Source organism: Poromitra crassiceps (genome assembly GCF_964638095.1).
Source record: "Poromitra crassiceps genome assembly, chromosome: 4".
Lineage (NCBI taxonomy): Eukaryota > Metazoa > Chordata > Actinopteri > Beryciformes > Melamphaidae > Poromitra > Poromitra crassiceps.
The window spans coordinates 49,210,195-49,233,799 of NC_139626.1; the positions used below are offsets into that span (position 1 = coordinate 49,210,195).

The 23,605-nt window shown below is 44.9% G+C and overlaps 1 protein-coding gene across 1 annotated transcript in view; it reads left to right on the forward strand.

Moving 5' to 3' along the window:
* Positions 1-621: 621 nt before the first annotated feature.
* LOC310775829 (voltage-dependent T-type calcium channel subunit alpha-1I-like) overlaps positions 622-23,605 on the forward strand; it is a gene marked incomplete at its 3' end in the record, with an annotated part of 351,343 nt that continues 328,359 nt past the window's right edge. Inside the window, exon 1 of the mRNA XM_083635957.1 lies at positions 622-917. Coding sequence (XP_083492083.1) covers positions 739-917 — 179 coding nt within the window. The 5' untranslated portion in view covers positions 622-738. The remainder of the gene's footprint in view (positions 918-23,605) is intronic.

Here is a 23,605-nt window from a genome sequence, read left to right on the forward strand (position 1 = left end):
TAAATAAATCAACTGAACCTGAACCTCGTTGAGCCTCTGAGTATTACACCAGAATGTCATGTAGACTTCAGCTCTCCCTAGCTTTTGTATTGAGAAATGTTGTTTATGCTCCCTCATTGGGAATCTAGGGGCAGCCGCCACTCAGTCATGTGAGGACTCCTGCTCTGCTTTTCTGTCTCCAACCACACAGTATGGATTCCTGTCACCACTGAGCTCTGTGTAAACCACTAAACTCTCCTTTATACTCTCCCTCCACACCATCCCTCATTCTGCCCTCTACTCTACATCAGCCCAAAAGCCACAATCAAACATTCACATACATGTGTGAAAACCAGGGGCTTCTTGTGGTTCTTGGTTTGTGTTTTCTGTTCTTATATGGAGGCATGGCAAGCTGCATGCTGCGTAGCCTGATTTATATGAACTGGCTTCTTGTCAATTGATTTGGAAGAAGGTCGATAAAGTGGTTTTTAAATTCAAATTCTTCTCTCTCCCTCTTTCTCTCTCCCAGACCGTTGCGTTGCCATGACAAGCGAGGAGGAGGAGGGCCCCGGTACTGCAGCAACAACAACAACAACAACAACAACAACAACAACATCAGCAGCAGCGACAGCCATCGGCGACGATGTCGTCACTTCCTCCTCTCCCCGCGGGCCCTCCCCTCACCAGCCCCCTTCTCCCCTGGAAAAGGAGGAGGAGGAAGAGGAAACGGAGGAGGGAGGAGTGATCCCGGAAGAGAGGATGGAGGAGGAGGGGTGTGATGAAGATGCTGATAATGCGAGCAGTGACACCAGTGTGCTGGTGGTCCCCTATCCTGAGCTGGTGCCCGTGGTCTTCTTCTGCCTCAAGCAGACCACCTGCCCTCGCAGCTGGTGCATACGCATGGTCTCCAGCCCATATCCTTTTTACCGTGTGTGTGTGTGTGTGTGTGTGTGTGTGTGTGTGTGTGTGTGTAGTCTAAGGGCCTGTGTCCACCTAGCTTCTTTTTCCGACGTTAAAAGCTGGGAGTGCGCTGGGGAACGCTGATCCCAGCGCACAATATACAAGGAAGCAGTCTGCAAGTAACGTTAGTTCAGCTTGATAGCTGACAGCTAGCAAGCTAACAACACAGGTAGGCTACGCTATTAAAAGCAGTAAGCACAACACTCACCAGAAATATTAAGTGTCTAGCCGATATGCTCCCACAATTGAGCCGTTCTGTCTCTGTTGCGATAGTTTTTCCATATGATTAGTTACCAGAAAAGGAGCAGCCGACACCAGCGTCTTTCTGAAAAGTTAAAATATTTTCAGCTGGAAGCGCTGGGAGTCGGCGCACAAAAACGCTGAAAAAAGACGCTGGGCGCTCTGCACTTTCTCTACACGTCCGTGTGCGCTCGCATACGCTCTCCTCCCATTGGAAACAATTGAAAATAGACGCTGGACCTGAGGAAAAGACGCCAGGTGGACACAGGCCCTAAGAATTTGAATCGAAAGTGATTTAACCAACTCAAATCAACTGCACGTCTTTTAATCTCCCAAAAAGTGTTTGGCAAGTAACTCCTGTATAAAAAAATATATATATATATATACATATACATATATATATTTTATATATATATGACTTGGTATCAAAAGTAATTAGTTACGTTACTCATTACTTCCCTACCCCCCATTCGGAAAAAGTGATGGACCACCTGTTTAGCCCTTTTTAAGCCGCCTACAGATTGTACGATTTGAGCAATCTTATAAGTTGATTGCAGGCCGCACTGTGCGACATGGATCTAATGAACTTGGATACAACATCAAGTTTGATGTTTGTAGACTGTACGATGATGACCCCTACTGGATGGCAGGTAAGACGCACGTCAACAACACACAAGAGTCTACCATCGTCATCGCAGACCCAACTACACAGGGTGCATCATCCATCTACACCGCCTGGTAGCGATGAACAATAACGTTAGAGCGAAGCACGAATCCAGCCCTTTTGCAATAGTCGTCTTTATGCGTATGTAAAAACATCCAAGGAGGAAGCATGTGGTCCCGGTCGTGGCTAGGGTGTGTGTGTGTATCTGTGTGTGTATTGTGTGTGACTTGTTTGTGTGCAGTGCAGGTGGAGATGTGTGGTGTGTGTGTGTATTGTGTGTGACTTGTTTGTGTGCAGTGCAGGTGGAGATGTGTGGTGTGTGTGTGTATTGTGTGTGACTTGTCTGTGCAGTGCACGTGGGAATGTGTGTGTTTGTGTCCCCAAGATAAGATGAAGTGAGCCGACTAAGAGAGAGGAGGAGAATCAAAGGGAAGGTTTTTGTGGACCTTCTGCCTTTACTAACTTTCCATTAAAAAGCCAACACATGGAGTCTGGACCAGGCCTGATGTGAATTTATAACACACTGGACGGAGAGGGGGAGAGAGGGAGAGAGAGAGAGAGGGAGGGAGAGAAAGAGACAGCAAGAGAGAGAGAGAGGGGGAGAAAGAGAGGGAGAGAAAGAGACAGCAAGAGAGGGAGGGAGAGAGAGAGAGAGGGAGAGGATGGTTGAATTATAGACAAGGCACCCACCCCATTCTAATCAAAAAGCCTTCCCAAGAGAATCTCTTTAAATCGGAGAAGAAACACTTGACCTCGTCTATGTTCTAATTCTGTCTGTTTTTACCTCTCTCTCTCTCTCTCTCTCTCTCTCTCTCTCTCTCTCTCTCCTCTCTCTCTCTCTCTCTCTCTCTGTCTGTCTGTCTGTCTCTCTCTCTCTCTGTCTCTCTCTTTGGTCTCTTTCTCTATCTCTCTCTCTCTCTCTCTCTCTCTCTGAGTTATGTTCTGTTTTATTCCAGTCCTGTCTCCTGTGTTACCTTGAAAACCACACAAGGAATTGAAATATTTTTCTCCGCTAGACTAAGCTCAGTCATCATGCACAGCCAGACTGCTGGTTTTTGCTGGAGCAAGTACAGATTCTGCACGATCCCATGTGCAAGTGTGATTATATATAACTCCTTAATTGCTGTGGCACATTATTTTGAAGGCTGGCTGGTTGTCTGCTGCCTTCTATGGAGTAGACCAGATGTCTGCTGCCTTCTATGGAGTAGACCAGATGTCTGCTGCCTTCTATGGAGTAGACCAGATGTGTCTGCTGCCTTCTATGGAGTAGACCAGATGTTGTCTGCTGCCTTCTATGGAGTAGACCAGATGTTGTCTGCTGCCTTCTATGGAGTAGACCAGATGTTGTCTGCTGCCTTCTATGGAGTAGACCAGATGTCTGCTGCCTTCTATGGAGTAGACCAGATGTCTGCTGCCTTCTATGGAGTAGACCAGATGTCTGCTGCCTTCTATGGAGTAGACCAGATGTCTGCTGCCTTCTATGGAGTAGACCAGATGTCTGCTGCCTTCAAGATTCAAGATTCAAGATTTTTTATTGTCACTCCATGGTACAAGTATCACGTGTGAAATTCTTGTGCTGTGGACTCCGTTTACGACATAGTACAAATAGGCAACAAGCAATGAGCAATAGGCAATAAGAAATAGGCATCAATAAGCAATACTAAGCAGCAATAGGCAATAAGGCAGAATAGCGATAAGACAAGTCAGTGGCATATTCATTGCACATAGGTGCACATGTCATGTGCATACGTTAGACGTGTTCAGACATTTTAAATTCGACGTATTTGACATACAGTGCAAATAGCATGTACCTTATTAAACATACAATTAAACATTAGGCATTGTGCATACGTTAGACGTGTTCAGACATTTTAAATTCGACGTATTTGACATACAGGTGCAAATACCATGTACCTTGTTAAACATACAATTAAACATTAGGCATACATAATGGTAGCAGCTGCAGTACGGTACGGTACGACTACTACACTATTTGTGTATGTTAAGGAGTCTCGTGGCCTGCGGGAAGAAACTGTTCCTCAAGCGATTTGTGCGTGCTTTTGGAACCCTGTATCTCCTCCCTGAGGGTAGCAGGGAGAACAGGCTGTTGTGGGGATGGTTTGTGTCTTTGATGATCTTCAGGGACCTCCTGAGGCACCGCTGGTGCCTTCTATGGAGTAGACCAGATGTGGTCAAATTCCTTCCTGTGAAGAAAGGAACATGAGTGTGAATGGAGGCCCAGAAGCTCCACCGTTGTGTGATAAAACTCATTGGCATTGTGGGAGATTCAAACCATAATTAAGGAGTGAAGATTTGTAGTTTGTTACATTTTCTAGAATACCAATTATATACTGCTGAATAAAGAACAGTTGTTCCGTGCAAAAGGAGTTTGTACACACTTATGATGATGATGATTATTATTATGACTAGAAATACCGTGTGCTACGCGCACTCATTTCCAGCACGCTAGAAATTAGCTTGTGCGCTTTGTGCGCTCGTCTGCTCAACTGGCATGCGCAAAGCAATCGTGCGCCGCAGAACCCCTTGCCTTATTATAGTAGTAACATTATTATTATTACTATTCTTATTCTTATTCTTATTCTTATTCTTATTGTTGTTGTTGCAAGTTGCAGTTTTGAAGACCTTGAAGACCATGTCCATGGTATAACAAAGGGGAGGAGGGGGGGCACGGGGTATACATACCAGAAAGAGTTCTTTAAAGAATAGTCTGATAACTGAGTACATCTGGAGGTTCTCGTCTTGTGCCTCTCAGAGCCTACATGTGGAGGTTCTCATCTTGTGCCTCTCAGAGCCTAAATGTGGAGGTTCTCGTCTTGTGCCTCTCAGAGCCTACATGTGGAGGTTCTCGTCTTGTGCCTCTCAGAGCCTACATGTGGAGGTTATCGTCTTGTGCCTCTCAGAGCTTACATGTGGAGGTTCTCGTCTTGTGCCTCTCAGAGCCTACATGTGGAGGTTCTCGTCTTGTGCCTCTCAGAGCCTACATGTGGAGGTTCTCGTCTTGTGCCTCTCAGGCCATGTTCACATTACAGGCAAATCTGATTTGCTGATAAAGTCATTAATCATCATTATGTTGATTGGTTTCCCAAATGTGATTTGGGAGTGTGTCCGCACTGCCACAAATCTGATTCTCAAGTCGGATCTGTGTGTCCAGATCTAAACAGCCTATCTGCATGGGTTGCTATGGTAACGACGTGGGCGTCAGTAAATACGTACGTTGGTGACGTGGTTTTCCTGCGCAGAAGCATTTGATGACGAGTTGCGAGTGACGTTCAACTCAGATTTGGTGGATCTGCACGTCCGAGACAAGACACATCAGTCAAAAGCAGATTGGAAACTACCTCCATTATGTGGTTTGGGAGAAGTGACACAAATCAGACTTGGAGCGTCCAGACTCATAAAACCAATCTGGATAAAGTCATTAATAGGTCACTAAAGTTCACAAATCAGATTTGGCCTCCTAGTCTGAACATGGCCTCAGAGCCTACAGGTGGAGGTTCTCGTCTTGTGCCTCTCAGAACCTACAGGTGGAGGTTCTCGTCTTGTGTGTGTGTGTGTGTGTGTGCGTGTGTGTGTGCACGTGCGTGTGTATGCGTGTGTACGTGTGTGTGTGTACGTGTGTGTGTGCGTGCGTGCGTATGTGTGTGTGTTGTTACTTCCCTCAGATGAAAAGGCTTGTATTGACCAGGTCCACTTCTCACATTGTGAGCTCATATTGAGTGGAGCACTGTGATTGATCCCTTCATTGTGTGTATGAATAGCCTACATTTAGACCAATCCCAGCACTCCACTGTGTGTGTGTGTGTGTGTGTGTGTGTGTGTGTGTGCATTCATATAAACCCAATTGGTTTGAGTAAGAAAAATGTCCAGTGATTTATTGCTTTCAAGAGGATGAGATGGATGGATGAGAGAAAAGAGGGAGCATTTTGGAGATGGGTGGAGCAATAATGGGCTAAACACAATAGAGACGGACACAATAGAGAAATATCGTCTCATTTATTTTTTATAATTAATTGAGGGGAGGCACCACAGGTGAATAGAAAAAAAAATCCAGATTTCCTATCAGTATGTTACATTAACATCAACATGTTTTTATCAGTGGTGAGCAAGTTACTTGGTGAATGTAATCATTACTCTTACTTATTACTCCTTAATTCATTATTCATTACGTGTTAATTCTTTGATTACTAACTGCAATGTAATTACTGACATTTAAATTGTAATCCCTTAAACTACTAGTTAAGCTGCGTTCACACGACCTCTTAAAGTTTTTCGCTGGCATCGAGTTTACATACAAAGTCAATGCAAACGAGCGATTGAGCGTATATTCGCCCGTGAGAAAAATCGCTGGGCGTCCGAGCGACAGAGACAGAGCGATAGGGAGAAAATTCGCTCGTCGCCCGAGATGAAATATCCCAACTCGAGCGAAATTACGCTGGCATCACTTGCTGTTCAACGCTGATTGGCTACCGTGTGAGAGTGAGTCAAGGATCACACTGGCTTGGAACAAACCGCTGGTTTATTGTGTGGCAACAAACCGCATTGACAGGCTGACAGCTGACATGAAGTGACGTCTGTACTACCGGTATAGAGCTCGCATTAGGCGCACGCTGATAGGCTTAGCTTGTAAACAACTACGGTGGCTCGTAGTGGACAAATATCATGACATTGCGTAACGTTATAGCCCCCAGATGTCCGTCAATTATTGTGCCTGTTGATGAGCGATTTAAACACAGCGACAGAGCGATTCCAAAGGGTTCAGTCGAGCGACAGAGAGAAAAATAAATATCTCGGTGTGAACACAGCTTTACTGAAAAAGTAGTCACATTACTGTAGCAGGTTATGGGTAACACGTTACCTCCCATTATTGCTTTAGTAAGTGTTTTTCAACATTGACCAATCCACTAGCAAACGCCATTTTCAGCCGCAGTATCTCACCTTTAAAGCAGCTACGAGGAACTTTTCATTTTGTGTTGATTTTAGCGGCGCCTGTGGACAAAAGCAGTACTGTTAGCCTGGAACGAAAACTGCATTTCCGGAACCCGGAGGCTCCTCCTGCCGTCTCCACGGGGGCTGCCCGAGCAGGGCTTCTCTGGGTCAGCGAGGCCCTGTCCCAGTCACTGCTTCATCCACCAGCTGGAACCAAAACGACAACCTGTTTTCACACGGACGTGACACGTGACGGACATATGTTTCACACGGACGTGACACGTGACGGACATATGTTTCACACGGAAGTGACACGTGACGGACATATGGCTGACCTACAACCAGCCAGGTCCTGCCGAACCTCTATTACAGAAACGCTATATAGAAATGGCCGATATCCTCGCTGCTGATCTCATTTGCTGATGTAGGTAAGATGTGAGGCATCGGTGTTACATTTAGACCGTTTCATCAGCAGTTGAAAGTTCCCCTTCGCTGCTTTAAAAGAAGAACAGTATGTTCTAACAAAGGCACATTCAGGGGAAATGGGGTTAAATTTGCAGTGTTTCTCAAAGAGAGAGAAGACAGAGAGAAGAGAGAGACAGAGAGAGAGAGGAGGGAGAAGGGAGAAGGGAGGGAGAAAAAAGAGGTAGGCAGAGAGATTTAAGGAAAGAGGACATTTCATGTTGGATTTAAGGAGTCTTGTGGTACAGTATATTAGCTCACGCCCCCCCCCCCCCCTCTCTCTCTCTCTCTCTCGTTCTACGCCAATAAATCATTTGCAGTTCTCATTGTTCTAAATCATTTTGCAGAGGCAATGAAAAGCTGAGAGAGAGAGAGAGAGAGAGAGAGAGGTTGAGGTCTGGCCCTCCACAGAGAGAGAGAGAGAGAGAGAGGTTGAGGTCTGGCCCTCCACAGAGAGAGAGAGAGAGAGAGAGGTTGAGGTCTGGCCCTCCACAGTAAGAGAGAGAGAGAGAGAGAGAGGTTGAGGTCTGGCCCTCCACAGTAAGAGAGAGAGAGAGAGAGGTTGAGGTCTGGCCCTCCACAGAGAGAGAGAGAGAGAGAGAGAGAGAGGTTGAGGTCTGGCCCTCCACAGTAAGAGAGAGAGAGAGAGAGGTTGAGGTCTGGCCCTCCACAGTAAGAGAGAGAGAGAGAGAGAGAGGTTGAGGTCTGGCCCTCCACAGTAAGAGAGAGAGAGAGAGAGAGAGGTTGAGGTCTGGCCCTCCACAGTATCAGAAAGATCAAACTTGTGTCACTAAACACTTCTTCAAAGTCGCCACAGACATCATTTTGCCATTTTTCTCCCTCTGTCTTTCATTCACACACACATTACTTTGGCTCGTCTGTTTATGTTACCCATCGTCTCACTGTCTGGCTGCCAAAGGAAGCAAATAGAAAAAAGACATGTATATCACCTGTATTTAAACTCGAGAAAGCATTGAGGGCTGGCCCTCATTTACAATAATATGGAATATATAAAAAATGGTTGTAAAATACAGTAATAAAAGATACTGTATACACCTTATTTTTGAATGCCTCGCTGTAAAAATAATTATGGGTACAAGGTCCGGTTTAACGTGACTTGATTGTTGCAGCTTGCCCATTTCCTCGTTATTAACGGCTCGTTAAAACGCCGACGTGGGGGGGGGGGGGGGGTAGGTAACGTGACTTGATTGTTGCAGCTTAACCATTTCCTCGTTATTAACGACTCGTTAAAACTCTGATGCTGGGAGGGGGCGGGGTTAACGTGACTTGATTGTTGCATGACTTGAAATGTGCAAGCTGCAACAATCAAGTCACGTTAACCCCCCCCCCCCCCCTCCCAGCGTCGGAGTTTTCATTACGCTGGGGGGTGGGGGGGGGTTGCTTGTCACATTAAATAAGACTGGTTTTGAAGACTTATTTGAGGGAATGTAATAATTTTATCTATCACAGCCGCTATTTCTGTTGCTCTTTGAGCAACTGTTGATATTTATCGACGAGAGTTTTGCCAAGCTGGACCTGATTAGTGATTTGCTCCGTTCGCCTGCAGCTTTGAAACATTATACAGACGGGTGTCGAGCTGTCAGCAACAAGGCTGGGAGGATTACACCAGAAAAAGCACCCATAGGCATCATGGCAGCTAGAAATAAGGTGGATAGGATAAGAGAACAATCAAATAAATATATAAGTACAGAATTAAGATACAAGATACAGGGTATACAAATAAATAAATAAAAACATAGAAATACATATGACCCTAACCCATAAAATGTAGATAATAAAATATACCACATAAAACAATTCAAATTAACACGAGTGCAAATAGAAGTTAGGTGATTAGTGATACTTGCCCAAAGGACATAAAAAATATAGATTTTTAGCGTGCTCTGCAAAGAGTTCCAGGCAGACGGGGGCATGAAAAAAGATGGGAAAATGAAATAGGAAAAAGAGGAAATGTAAGGAAGGAAATAAAGGAATAAATAATGGAGGGAGAAAAGAATGGGAGGATATAATCAAGTCAAATAGACGTTAGATGTTTTCTGCATCATATAAAACTAACCTTTTTTTTCTTCATTTATTCACTCATGCATTCCTTCAGCTACTTATTTACTGTGCTCACTCAACTATTCACTCTTTCATAATGTGCAATTTGGAGACCTCTGTCCTCTGTGTCTGGCAACTGCTTTTTAATTAGCTTTTTGCTGACCTCAATGATCATCCACTGGTAACTTGTAGGGTCATCTTCATGGTCATAAGGCTCATTCTGAATATAACACCATCAATACTGTGTTTACTCACACCCGACCCCAAGTCAAGTCAACTATAGTGTCTCTCCAGACTCAAATATTACATTGCACCGCTGCGCTCCGCCTGCTACATAAATTAGTCTGTGCCGCTTCACAGCCACAGCTGGTAATTGAGGGCGGGTCTAGGGGGGGTTGAAATTGAATGAGTGACAGGTCATAGCACGTTACTGATTGGTGACGGTTGATTGGTGAATCCGAGACCAGTAGGCTGAGAGGAGTGTCCCAGACCCAGAGTGAGATCTGCAGTATGCCGAAACGTAGTTGCCTGGCTCCAGACCTTCGAAGCCACGCCCACTCCACAACTGTGGATTTGGCCCTTCTTGGTCTGACATCGCCATGTGCAAAAGCTTTTTCTCCGGTTGAAAATGCAATCACGGGTGCTGATTGGCTAACGCTGTTGTCAGTCATGCACAACAGAAACAGACACCGATGTGGCCAAAGCAGAGATTGCCTGAAGCAGATCGGAGTTTAACACACACCGCGCCGTAGCTACTAACGTTAAGAAGCCAAAGTCGGCCGACTTTGTACTTGTCGTTTTAACGAACATCTTATCCCGACCTCCAATGCTGTATGAGACGAGATTACCAAGGTACTGCAGTGTACAATATGACAATACAAAGTCGGCCGACTGGCTGCCTAATGTTAGTACTACAGTGGAGAAGAAGCTGACTAGCATTAGCTAGCTACGTTAGTTTGTGCTTGTGACTAGGTGGGCCAGACGTCACCTAGCAAAGGCTATACGGACCAAACAAAAAAATGAGGACTTGGAGAAGTCAGCAAGTAAATTGGACTAACGTTAAAAGTTCTGAAAATGTGTGCCTTCGTTACTTATTCCAGCGAAACGGTATCGGTTGTTCATATAGTCTATGAAAGGCAGCTGTGCTCGGCTAACGTTAGCATTAGCAAGCGCTAACATTAGCGCTTTACAACCGCAGTACAACCGATGCTGGAATGAGACACATATTTTCAGAACTTAACTTCAGTTCTAAATCCCCGCTCACTTCCAAGTCATCTCATCTTTTATTGCGGTGCAGAATCTGTTATTCCATGAGACTGGTGTGTGTTAGCCAAGAAGCCCAGGGAGATTCAGCTCCAGCAGGCAGAGCAAGACTGCTGCGGCTGCCCTGCCGCCCGGATGCCGTGGACACCTTGGTCTCTAGTGATTGGTTAGGGAAGACCGAAGCCCGCCCCCTCATAGAAATGCTCTGAAGTGATTGCGATCTCAGACTAGAAGAGGAAATGAGTTGACGAGTTGACGATGCAGTCTGATTATCCGGCTAGTAACGTAGTGTATCAGCGTAAGAACTCTCATGGGTCTGGCGTTGAGACTGAGTCAACAGTACATCAGTTTGGGTGTTTTTCTATCTTCCTCTTGCTCTCCTGCTGTCTCTTTTCTATGACTCTCTTTCTCTCTCAGTTATATTCTGTTATTTTGTGATAAAATACTGTCATTTACTCTTTTTTTCTGAACTCTCTTTCCGCGACCTGCCTGAAGTAGTTGCATTCAGCTGTGGGTTAAAGTGTGTGTAGGTGGAGAGACAAAAACTTGAGCTATTCGAGAGAATAAGTGTGAATCGTGGCCCTTACTCAAAACATGCACAGGAGTGGGTGGAGGAATCGCTCTCTCTCCTCTTCTACGATGGATCTCTCCCGCTGTGATGGTGGAACGTCTCTTGGTGCAAAATGGCAGTTTGAAAGAAGCTCTCGCTCTTTGATTCTGAGGGAACCTGACGGTGAGCGCTGATGTTTTAGATCCCTGAAAATGTTCTGCTATCAAACTGCATCTTAGCTGCGCTGGAAATTGAAAGAGCAAAACTTGTGCACACATAAACTCGACAGGTGCGTCGGAGAAGGGAAACCCGACTGAATCCAAAGAAGAGAGAACTTCTCTCTTCTTTGGATTCAGCTGCGCTGGAAATGAAATCTTATCATGCCCGTTTGTCCAGGTATCCACAAGAAGAACAAAAAACACAACCACAGCCAAAGATAGACCCAGAAATGCAAGGGTTATCACCAATAGCTGTTTACAGTGGATTTGCCCATTACAGCAAAACCCCTATTTACTGGAGGGCCAGACCTGGAGAAAACCAACTTTTAACAAAACTGTTTCCACAATACAAAAGTCAAAACTGCTTACTCTAAGCACAATTTCCAGCAGTTTGCTGTCTGATTCTATCCAGTTTGCTGCAACACAAACATGATGCTATTGAATAAACAGTGTTACTAGTCAAGAACAATCAGTTATGTCTTATTATATAGAAAGTGGTTGTTGAGTAGTGGAGAGCAGTTCTAAGCAGCAAAACACTTCGCTTGCTGGATATATACACACATATATATATATATATATATATATATATATATATATATATATATATATATATACAATCTTACTGACTGGCCTCTCATGATTAAACGTTCCCCGCATTGCACAAGCAATTTCTGTCGGGGGAAAGCTGCGATTGATCTTATCGACGTCAGTGTGATTCCACTGATGCCGGTGTGAGTTGAGGATGGAGCGCTGAATGTCATGTTAAACAGCAGTCAGACACACACACAGCCCAGTTCATTCACATAGAGAGGGCATATTCAGACACAGCCCAGTTCATTCACGTAGAGAGGTGATATTCAGACACAGCCCAGTTCATTCACGTAGAGAGGTGATATTCAGACACAGCCCAGTTCATTCACATAGAGAGGAGATATTCAGACACAGCCCAGTTCATTCACGTATAGAGAGGTGATATTCAGACACAGCCCAGTTCATTCACATAGAGAGGTGATATTCAGACACAGCCCAGTTCATTCACATAGAGAGGAGATATTCAGACACAGCCCAGTTCATTCACGTATAGAGAGGTGATATTCAGACACAGCCCAGTTCATTCACATAGAGAGGTGATATTCAGACACAGCCCAGTTCATTCACATAGAGAGGTGATATTCAGACACAGCCCAGTTCATTCACATAGAGAGGTGATATTCAGACACAGCCCAGTTCATTCACATAGAGAGGAGATATTCAGACACAGCCCAGTTCATTCACGTAGAGAGGTGATATTCAGACACAGCCCAGTTCATTCACATAGAGAGGTGATATTCAGACACAGCCCAGTTCATTCACATAGAGAGGGGATATTCAGAGAGCAGCATGGGAGGGGAAGGGCCCGGGACAATGGAGACAAAATGTAACGATTTAACGATTTTTTTTAATGTAATGATTGGTACTGTACACATAAACCTGTACCTGTGGATTGAATAAAAATGAACAGAGAAAGAGAGAGAGAGAGCAGGTCATGCAGAGAGAGTATGAGAGAGAGAGCAGGTCATGCAGAGAGAGTATGAGAGAGAGAGAGCAGGTCGTGCAGAGAGAGTATGAGAGAGAGAGCAGGTCGTGCAGAGAGAATGAGAGAGAGCAGGTCGTGCAGAGAGAGTATGAGAGAGAGAGCAGGTCGTGCAGAGAGAGTGAGAGAGAGAGCAGGTCGTGCAGAGAGAGTATATGAGAGAGAGAGCAGGTCGTGCAGAGAGAGTGAGAGAGAGAGCAGGTCGTGCAGAGAGAGTATATGAGAGAGAGAGCAGGTCGTGCAGAGAGAGTATGAGAGAGAGAGCAGGTCGTGCAGAGAGAGTGAGAGAGAGAGCAGGTCGTGCAGAGAGAGTGAGAGAGAGAGCAGGTCGTGCAGAGAGAGTATGAGAGAGAGAGCAGGTCGTGCAGAGAGAGTATGAGAGAGAGAGCAGGTCGTGCAGAGAGAGTGAGAGAGAGCAGGTCGTGCAGAGAGAGTATGAGAGAGAGAGCAGGTCGTGCAGAGAGAGTGAGAGAGAGAGCAGGTCGTGCAGAGAGAGTATATGAGAGAGAGAGGGAGTATGTGGAGTGAATATATTTTCTGCCCCAAACCAAATCTGATGGCACAGGAAGGTCAGATTAATGGCTTCCAATTCACTTTCAATCTCCTCTGGACCAACACATGTGGCCCTGCACCCACTGGCATTATTACACACATGCACACACGCATACACATACACACGAACACACGCACACAGATGCATACACACACACCTTTGAAAATACTTGGGTTTTTGTGTGCTTCTCCATGCATCTTCCATAGGCTTCAATACACCTGGCACCAAAGTCTGGTCCCAAACAGAGCATTAGAACTTGTTATGATGTAATGCAGGGGTTCCCAACCTTTTCTGGCGTGTGACCCCACTTTGACATCACAAAAATCTAGGGACCCCAGACATTAAAATTTGGGTACAACATGGGTAATATCAGTTGCATCATCAATGATGTCACATGTAAAAGTAAAGGTATGCTGACTTTTTCCCTCAGAATTGTGACTTTATACATAGCATCACGCCCGGTTCCCTCGTTTGGAAGTCAATGGGATTTTTGAATGGGATTTTCGTTAGATGCCTGAAGGTATGTGGGTAACAAAAGTTTACACTACTGAGATTTTTCTGTTCAGCAAGATAACCTTCACACATGAACACCACTTTTATGATTTCTGAAGTGTGTGCCATCAGCAGAAAAGGCTTCAAAAATAATAAAAATTGTGTTCATTTGTGAAAATGATCTGCTAAACACAACGTTCAACTTTCATAAACGTTTGTTAACCATAGACCCCGTTGCTAGGTATCACTAGTGTCCTCTAGAGAGAGAGTGGCCTCAGCGGAGGACCAAAATGCGAGACTCATTAGCCAATGAACAGCCAGGAATGGGTCTCGCGCTACTTTTGCATGCTAAAATAAAGCTGATAATGTACAATTTGATTCAAGGGGGAAAAACCCTTTCAGAGTACAACACAAACTGTCTATTTTGCTGCAACTCGACAGTGCTGCTTAATCCAGGACCTTACTTCCTGGAACTCTTGAGAGTAAAAAACTGGTCCATTGGAGTGAATGGAGATGTCGAGACTCTTCTATCTATACGGCTCTGGGTATGACTCATTATTTTAGAAGCTGTGATTGGTTGATCAACAAAGAAAAAAAGAAGAACTCAGTGATAGAATGGACAGTGAAATAAACTGTTAATAGAATTTAGTCTGTATTAACACATTCACTGCCAGCCGTTTTTTTTTTTACTGTAGGTAGGTTCTGCCAGAGGGTTTTTTAGAGGATTCTGGCTCATCTTTCAAGACCCGAGGATTCTTTTCTGCTAAGATTTTGTGAACACACAATATCTCAAAAGAACTAATAGAATGTGTGCTTTCTCTGTCTAAAAGAGTTAGTTTGTAGAGTTAGTAGTTATGTAAGCATTAGCAGTTGAATACAGCATGGTTTCAGCGTCAGAAAAATTATTCTGAGATAAACGGCTTTTTGTGAAATTCGATAGAACAGTCACTTTAACCATTCATTTTTGGCATCAGTAAGACGTCAGACATCTAAACAATAGTTTTGAACAGTACCGTAAATTCCGGACTATAAGCCGCACCGGTGTATAAGCCGCACCTGCAAAGTTGACTATTTTTTTCTTATATAAGCCGCACCGGACTATAAGCCGCGGGTGTTTTAATAGTATTTTTTTTTTTTTTTTTTTTTTTTTAATTGTGTTTTAATGTTTAATTACCATATGTAAGGGTTCATGCACAGAGGGGATTGTCGGGAAAGAGATGGCTGTTTGAGGAAGCTCCCATTTATTAACATTTCAACAAAACAACATAACACAACACCACCTGTGTTGTTTTTTACAGTGCACACAGTGTCATACAGTGTGGTGAAAAGAGGGCAAGAGAGGAAATTAAAACAGAAGTGGATTTATAGTTAGAAAGAGTGCTAAAAAAGAGAGATTTTTTTTTTTTTTTTTTTTTTTTTTTGAAAAAATCCATAGATAAGCCGCACCGTTATATAAGCCCCAGGGGCCAAAAAAGCCCAAAAAACGGGAAAAAAGGTGCGGCTTATAGTCCGGAATTTACGGTAATTTCCTCCATAACAGCAGGAAACCCCCCTCTGCTTCCAACTCCTCCCTCCGTGTGTGTTCTCCTCCTGCCTCCCTGGCTCTGCAGCGGGCGTGTCACAACAAAGTTGCTGCTGCTGCTGTGCCTGTCTTTGAGGAAGTCTGGGTGGACTCGCTCGTTTCTTGGAGTTTTGGTTGAGAGCTCTGATGAAGCTTTTGCGATTCTGGTCATATTTATGCTGCGTGTTTCAAAGTGTGCATCCAATCTATTCTTGGAACCCCCCACCGTTGCCACCGCTGTGCATCAGCGCGAAAGTGAAAGCGTTTTCGCCATCAATTTTACAGTATGAGAACGGCTTCCTCGCGCTTTTCCCTCCAGTTTTGGGTCGCCTCTTTCTACTGTGGAGAGACATGTCGCCACTCAGTGGGTCGGTAAAATAGATTATACACATTCAATACCTCCAATTCTGGTATAGGAGACGTAAAAGGGTTAGATCAACGTCCCACCGTCAAAAAAAAGAAATCGATTTTTTTTTAACGTAAAAACACGTCATTGGCAGTGAACGGTTGGATTTTGTTTGACGTCAAAACACGTCATTGGCAGTGAACGTGTTAAGACATGGTGAAATTATGAATATTATTTTATGTAATGAACAACTCAAATAAAGTAATAAATAAAAAATAAAATAAAATAAATGAATTCAATAAAGTAAGCCAGACTTTAAAAGTAGCTACAAAATGTTTGAACACACAGACTTGTGCAGTATTCACATGCTGACAGTTAATATATTTATTTATATGTTTATTTGCCATGCTGGTCATTTCAGGGGAAATTTACTCAGCTGTCATCAATTTCCTTGATTGCAATGCAAACACGCAGAAGAAGGAAACCTAACTGGACGGAGGAGCAATGCTTACTGTTTGCACAATTCAGAGTTTGGAGAATATTTATCCTACCTCTCCTACCTCATTTTCTCCTCTGCTAAAAAAACTCAAGCCTCTTAACACTTTCAGTGCCACGGCCCTTGGGCAAAAGGTTGCTTGCTGTGCCACATAGGCCGCAATGCATTTTAAAACAGTCATATAATTTCTTTAATAATTACTATGTAAACACTGAACACGCACAAATAACGATGAGACTCTCTTCTATCACCTGCAAAAAAAAGTTTATTGATCCCATTTTCCGTTCTTTAGTTATGAGCCGGAGAAGATAGCTTGATCGAACGAAAAACAGAGCTTTTTTTCTACGAGCTGAGATAATGAGCCTTTTGTGAAATTAAACATTTCAAGCACATCACTGACTCTGAAGCTAATTTTCTGATGTAGTCACACCTCAAAAATAATTTCCTTCAATAAAACAGTGAAGGCAAGGGAATTTTGTTTGGAAGAATAATATTTTTAGCTGAAACCAGCAGCGCTGGCGCCTGCGTGCGCTGCTGGTTGCAGCTTCTTGCTGATCTTTTGCTGCTGGTGGGCATCGGATATTCTGGCTTGCGTTTGCCAACCCTGTCCTGCTGTCTGGGTCTGTGTTGTGTACTTGGCTCTGCGTGCCCACCTCCCCCCCCCCCCCCCGTTGTGGGAGGAGTGTCTCTCTGCTCTGCTGTTTTCTCGTTTTCTCTGCCTGTGCTCAGCACTGAAAAAGTCAGCTAGATCCTGCTTTTTTACAGCCGCGTGTACCAGCTCCCATGCTTCGAGTTGAGAATAATAACAAATCCACGGCTGATCATGTGTTGCAGCGGACACGGAGGCTGTTGCAGCGGACATCGAGGTGCTCAATTGTGATAGCAGATTGGCTGCTGCAGGGGCACAGCTAAACGTTGCTTCAATGAAGCCGCTGCATACGGACGGATGCGATGCGATTTCCTTCCCCCCAATGACTTCTTCTGTGTCTTTCACTCCACGTTCTCTCATCTGGAGAGCGCTGTCGCCACCTAAGGGTTCTGTAAAATAGGTTAGACACATTCAATACCTCTGAATATTGTAAGAGGCGATGTAAGAGGCATAGATCGACACCCCCCCGTCAAAAAAAAAAAATCGAGTTATGACGCCATTTGGCGTCGCTGGCACTGTACGGTAAATTTCTAATGACGCCATATGGCGTCGCTGGCACTGAATGTGTTAAAAGTCCTCCTCCCTCCTCTTATCAGTGTTCCACCTTAGGAGCTCTCTTAAGGGCTAAGATGTTTTGTGAGTAACTTTTATCTTCACCAGGATCTAGTCCTAACTTTAAGGGGATATTCTTAGAAAACGTCATAATTCTACGAATGTTCTTAGAATTTCGTCACTAAGAGCAACTCTTAGTACTAGGAAGCTTTATGAATACAGCCCCAGATGCTAACCTCCAGGTTTTAGGACTCTATCACAAAATGCAAATAATATACGGTACCGTAACTTGGATGGAGAGCTTGTGAAATAGTGATGGGCAAGCCGGGTAACAGTGAGTCATTTTTCTGCCCTACAATATAATATTCCCACTCTCACATTTCCCTATTGCGAGGATTTTCAATAAAGCATCCAACACCCACGCACTCACAAGTGCAAAGTATACAAACTGTACGTTTATTGCACTTTGTAATGAACTCCGTGCTGTGGAGGAGAGTTTTTCTAACAAGACATCTCAGCTTTCATGCAGTACCATCAGTCGTCATATCATATGAACCAAAAGCTATTCCAATAACTCTACCAGTACCGCCATCCTCTTGTGTCTTTGAAGTATTCCACCGCAGCTCCCAATCTGTATTCAATGAGCTGTGTGCCATTTGTAATATTATTATTGACGCTGGGCACTGGGACAAGGCAGCAAGACAGAGTATCCATTATTCAACTGGCTGCACCTTCTCCCTCCTTATCAATTAAACAACCGCTGTATTAATGTCATGTATGCATGTCACATTCCAGTCTTATACATTTTACTGGCCAGGCCTCACCCCAAATGGCCCAATAAAGGCCTCAGATGTCGTTAAGTCGCTGCTAATCGCCCGGCCAATCGGCAGCCAAGGAGTGGGGTGGGGGCCTTAGCCAAGGAACCTATAAAAGAAGGAAGAGTCATTACATCAGTGCTTCCCAACCTTAGGGTTGCGACCCCAAATGGGGTTGCCTGGAATTCAAATGGGGTCGCCTGATTTGTTTTGTTTTGTTTTACACCGATTTTAAACTACAGACGAGGATTAAGGCCACATGTGAAATAAATTATTTGAGTTCTGAGTTGAAGTCAGGATGATGAGAATAAAGTGAGAATTCTGAAAATAAAGTTAGAATTCCGAGTTTAATGTCAGAATTCTGAGGAGGGGGGGGGGGGGGGGCGGTCAGAATGAGAAGGGGGGGAGTCAGAATTCTGAGGAGGGGGGGAGTCAGAATTCTGAGGAGGGGGGGAGTCAGAATGAGGGGGGGAGTCAGAATTCGGAGGAGGGGGGGGGGTCAGAATGAGGGGGGCAGTCAGAATTCTGAGGAGGGGGGGAGTCAGAATGAGGGGGGGAGTCAGAATTCTGAGGAGGGGGGGGGGAGTCAGAATGAGGGGGGGGAGTCAGAATTCTGAGGAGGGGGGCGGGGAGTCAGAATTTTGAGGGGGGGGGAGTCCGAATTCTGAGGGGCGGGGGAGTCAGAATGAAGGGGGGGAGTCAGAATTCTGAGGAGGGGGGGAGTCAGAATGAGGGGGGAGGAGTCAGAATTCTGAGGAGGGGGGGGAGTCAGAATGAGACACACACACAGAAAAAAAGTCAGAATTCTCAGATTAAAGTCAGAATTCTGAGGGAAAAGTCAGCATTCTGATTTTAATGTCAGAGAAAAATCACACCCAGGTGTTGATATGAGCGGTGCATTTTTCTGCATGTGTCCGCCCATCCGTGCTGTGCGTGTGTGCGTGTGTGTGTTTTTTCGAGCTGCTCTCTCCATAGCGTGCCAATGAGGAAATGAATTCGCCATTAATTTCCAGATGTGCGTGAATGTCGTGCGTGTGACGTGTGTGCGTGCGTGCATTACCGAGTACCGACTTCCTCAAGACGAGAGCATGAGACATTACTCTCTTTCTTTCTACGCCTGTGCCTCAGCTGTCCCAAATCTTGTGGTTCTCGCCAATTCTCCCCACACACATCTCACCAGATCTCCCCTACACACACATCTCACCAGATCTCCACACACACACATCTCACCAGATCTCCTCACACACACATCTCACCAGATCTCCCACACACACATCTCACCAGATCTCCACACACACATCTCACCAGCTCTCCACACACACACATCTCACCAGATCTCCCACACACACATCTCACCAGATCTCCCCACACACACATCTCACCAGATCTCCCCACACACATCTCACCAGATCTCCCCCACACACATCTCACCAGATCTCCCCCACACACATCTCACCAGATCTCCCCACACACATCTCAACAGATCTCCCACACACACATCTCACCAGATCTCCCCCACACACACATCTCACCAGATCTCCCACACACACATCTCACCAGATCTCCCCCACACACACATCTCACCAGATCTCCCCTACACACACATCTCACCAGATCTCCACACACACATCTCACCAGATCTCCCCCACACACATCTCACCAGATCTCCCACACACACATCTCACCAGATCTCCCACACACACACATCTCACCAGATCTCCACACACACATCTCACCAGATCTCCCACACACACACACATCTCACCAGATCTCCCCCACACACACATCTCACCAGATCTCCACACACACATCTCACCAGATCTCCCACACACACATCTCACCAGATCTCCACACACACATCTCACCAGATCTCCCACACACACACATCTCACCAGATCTCCCCCACACACACACATCTCACCAGATCTCCCCCACACACACATCTCACCAGATCTCCCACACACACATCTCACCAGATCCCCCACACACACACATCTCACCAGATCTCCCCCACACACATCTCACCAGATCTCCCACACACATACACATCTCACCAGATCTCCCACACACACACATCTCACCAGATCTCCCACACACACATCTCACCAGATCTCCCACACACACATCTCACCAGATCTCCCACACACACATCTCACCAGATCTCCCCCACACACATCTCACCAGATCTCCCCACACACATCTCACCAGACCTCCCACACACACACATCTCACCAGATCTCCCCCACACACACCACACACACACATCTCACCAGATCTCCCCTCACACACACATCTCACCAGATCTCCCCACACACACATCTCACCAGATCTCCCCCACACACATCTCACCAGATCTCCCACACACACATCTCACCAGATCTCCCCCACACACATCTCACCAGATCTCCCGCACACACATCTCACCAGATCTCCCCCACACACATCTCACCAGATCTCCCCCACACACACATCTCACCAGATCTCCCACACACACATCTCACCAGATCTCCCACACACACATCTCACCAGATCTCCCCCACACACATCTCGGCAGGAACACACAATTAGTCACTTATAGAAAAAGTAAGAATTATATCATTCTCAGATTACAGTAACTTTCCGGGGAGGCCTACGAAAATACGTCGTCCCTCTGGCACTCTATAAGAGTTTGTTTGCAAAAACAGGTATCTCGTTTGTATTTTGTATCCTTTTATATTATATACTGATATACGTATTTATTAGGGGTGCCGCAAAATAATCGATTAATCGATTAGTCGTCGACACACTCACTAGTCGGAGTGAAAATTACTAATCGACAATTATTTTACTATTTTATTTTTATTTTTTGCGTCTTTCACCGTCAGTCATCCATGCGCTAGTAGAATTCCCAGGGTCACTGAAGGCAACTGCCCCTCCGCCCCCCTCCCCGCACACGGAGGACAGGAGTTGAGAAGTACACAAAGGAGGAGCAACAATGGCCACGCGACAGAAAACTAGCAAAGTTTGGCAATACTTTGATGAAGAAAGAGACAACAAGGTTGTGTGTCGGCTATGTTCTCTCAAGCGTGCATATAACCACTCTACCACTGCAATGAGGACCCACCTTCAGAACAAGCATCTCGACGTAAACTTGCGTGGAGGAGATGATGCGGATACTAGCAGGCAGACCAGTATCACAGCTTTTACTGCAGAACCCCGCAGACGATGTGACCCTCGCCGGTCCGAAACGATCACACAACTCCTCGCTGAGATGACTGCCCGCGATATGCTACCACTGTGCTTTGTCGAGGGCGAAGGCTTTCGCAAGTTGATGAACTTTGTCGAGCCCGCATACACCGTGCCGGGGCGCACCTTGATAACATCCAGAGTGGAGGTGAGCCATGGCAAAATGACTGAGTACATTAAACAGCAGTTAGAGGAGGCACAGTGTGTGGCAATAACGTCAGACATCTGGACGTCCATTGCAACAGAAGCATACGTGACAATAACCTGTCATTTCATCAACGAACGTGGACAGCTCTGTAGCTGTGTTCTACAAACCCGCCCCATGGAGGACAGGCATAGCGGTGAAAATCTGGCAGCACACCTGCGAGAAGCAGTCAGTGACTGGAAACTGGAAGAGAAAGTCGTTGCCTGTGTTTTATTTTGTTTTAAATATTTTCTAAAACATGCTGTTCAATAAAACAGAGAGCCTCTGGGAAACCAAACACTGACTCCTGTCTCTCCTCATTTAACTGTTTAAAACACATCTGGTGGTGTGTTGGATTACAACAGCAGCATTTAAGTTAATGGCTTGGGAATTGTCTTCAACTTTTGGCTAAATGGCTCCTAAATACATGTAATAATTGCATGTTGAATGTTTTGACATAGATTAAATTATGGTCAATTTAGATGGCGTCCTGATTATTATTATTATTAATTTTTTTTTTTTTTTTTTGCTTATAGACTAATCGACTAATCGTCTTCAGAATTTAAGGGTAATCGACAGGAAAACTAATCGATAAAGGCATCCCTAGTATTTATATTGTAATAATGTTGTTCTTTGACTTCGACAAATCCGATATGGATGATCTTGGTGTCAAATGTCTTTGTTATGATGAAGAATTTGAATTTGGAACTTTAAAAGAATTGCTCAGAAGCTTCCTTCTATCTCACAATTCAAGACTGGACATAAGTGATTGAGCCATAACTGTCCAAACCAAACCTCTTTAATTGTGAGATAGTAGAAAGCCTCTGAGCAATTCTAAAATTCCAAATTTGAATTCCTCATAAGAAATGTATGATTTGACACTAAGATCATCCATATCAGATTAGTCTACACAACTTTATTGCAGCTACAGTTTTCCATAGGCTGCCCTTTTTTTCGGTCTAAATTTATGATGCCCCCATATCAAATTATTTTTGCAATGCCTTTAATCTACCAAATTACATGCTTTTATCGCAAAATGCACAATTTTTATGGAACTTTTAGCTAAGCTGCCCCACAATTATTGATTTTACTTTTCTACTGCAGGCTATCCCCTCTTTGCTGCGTGTTTCTACTGTCTCTCTCCCTCTTTGCTGCGTGTTTCTACTGTCTCTCTCACTCTTTGCTGTGTTTCTACTCTCTCTCTCCCTCTTTGCTGTGTGTTTCTACTGTCTCTCTCCCTCTTTGCTGCGTGTTTCTACTGTCTCTATCCCTCTTTGCTGTGTTTCTACTGTCTCTCTCCCTCTTTGCCGTGTTTCTACTGTCTCTATCCCTCTTTGCTGTGTTTCTACTGTCTCTCTCCCTCTTTGCTGTGTTTCTACTGTCTCTCTCCCTCTTTGCTGTTTCTACTGTCTCTCTCCCTCTTTGCTGTGTTTCTACTGTCTCTCTCCCTCTTTGCTGCGTGTTTCTACTGTCTCTCTCACTCTTTGCTGTGTTTCTACTCTCTCTCTCCCTCTTTGCTGTGTGTTTCTACTGTCTCTCTCCCTCTTTGCTGCGTGTTTCTACTGTCTCTCTCCCTCTTTGCTGTGTTTCTACTGTCTCTCTCCCTCTTTGCCGTGTTTCTACTGTCTCTATCCCTCTTTGCTGTGTTTCTACTGTCTCTCTCCCTCTTTGCTGTGTTTCTACTGTCTCTCTCCCTCTTTGCTGTTTCTACTGTCTCTCTCCCTCTTTGCTGTGTTTCTACTGTCTCTCTCCCTCTTTGCTGTGTTTCTACTGTCTCTCTCACTCTTTGCTGTGTTTCTACTGTCTCTCTCCCTC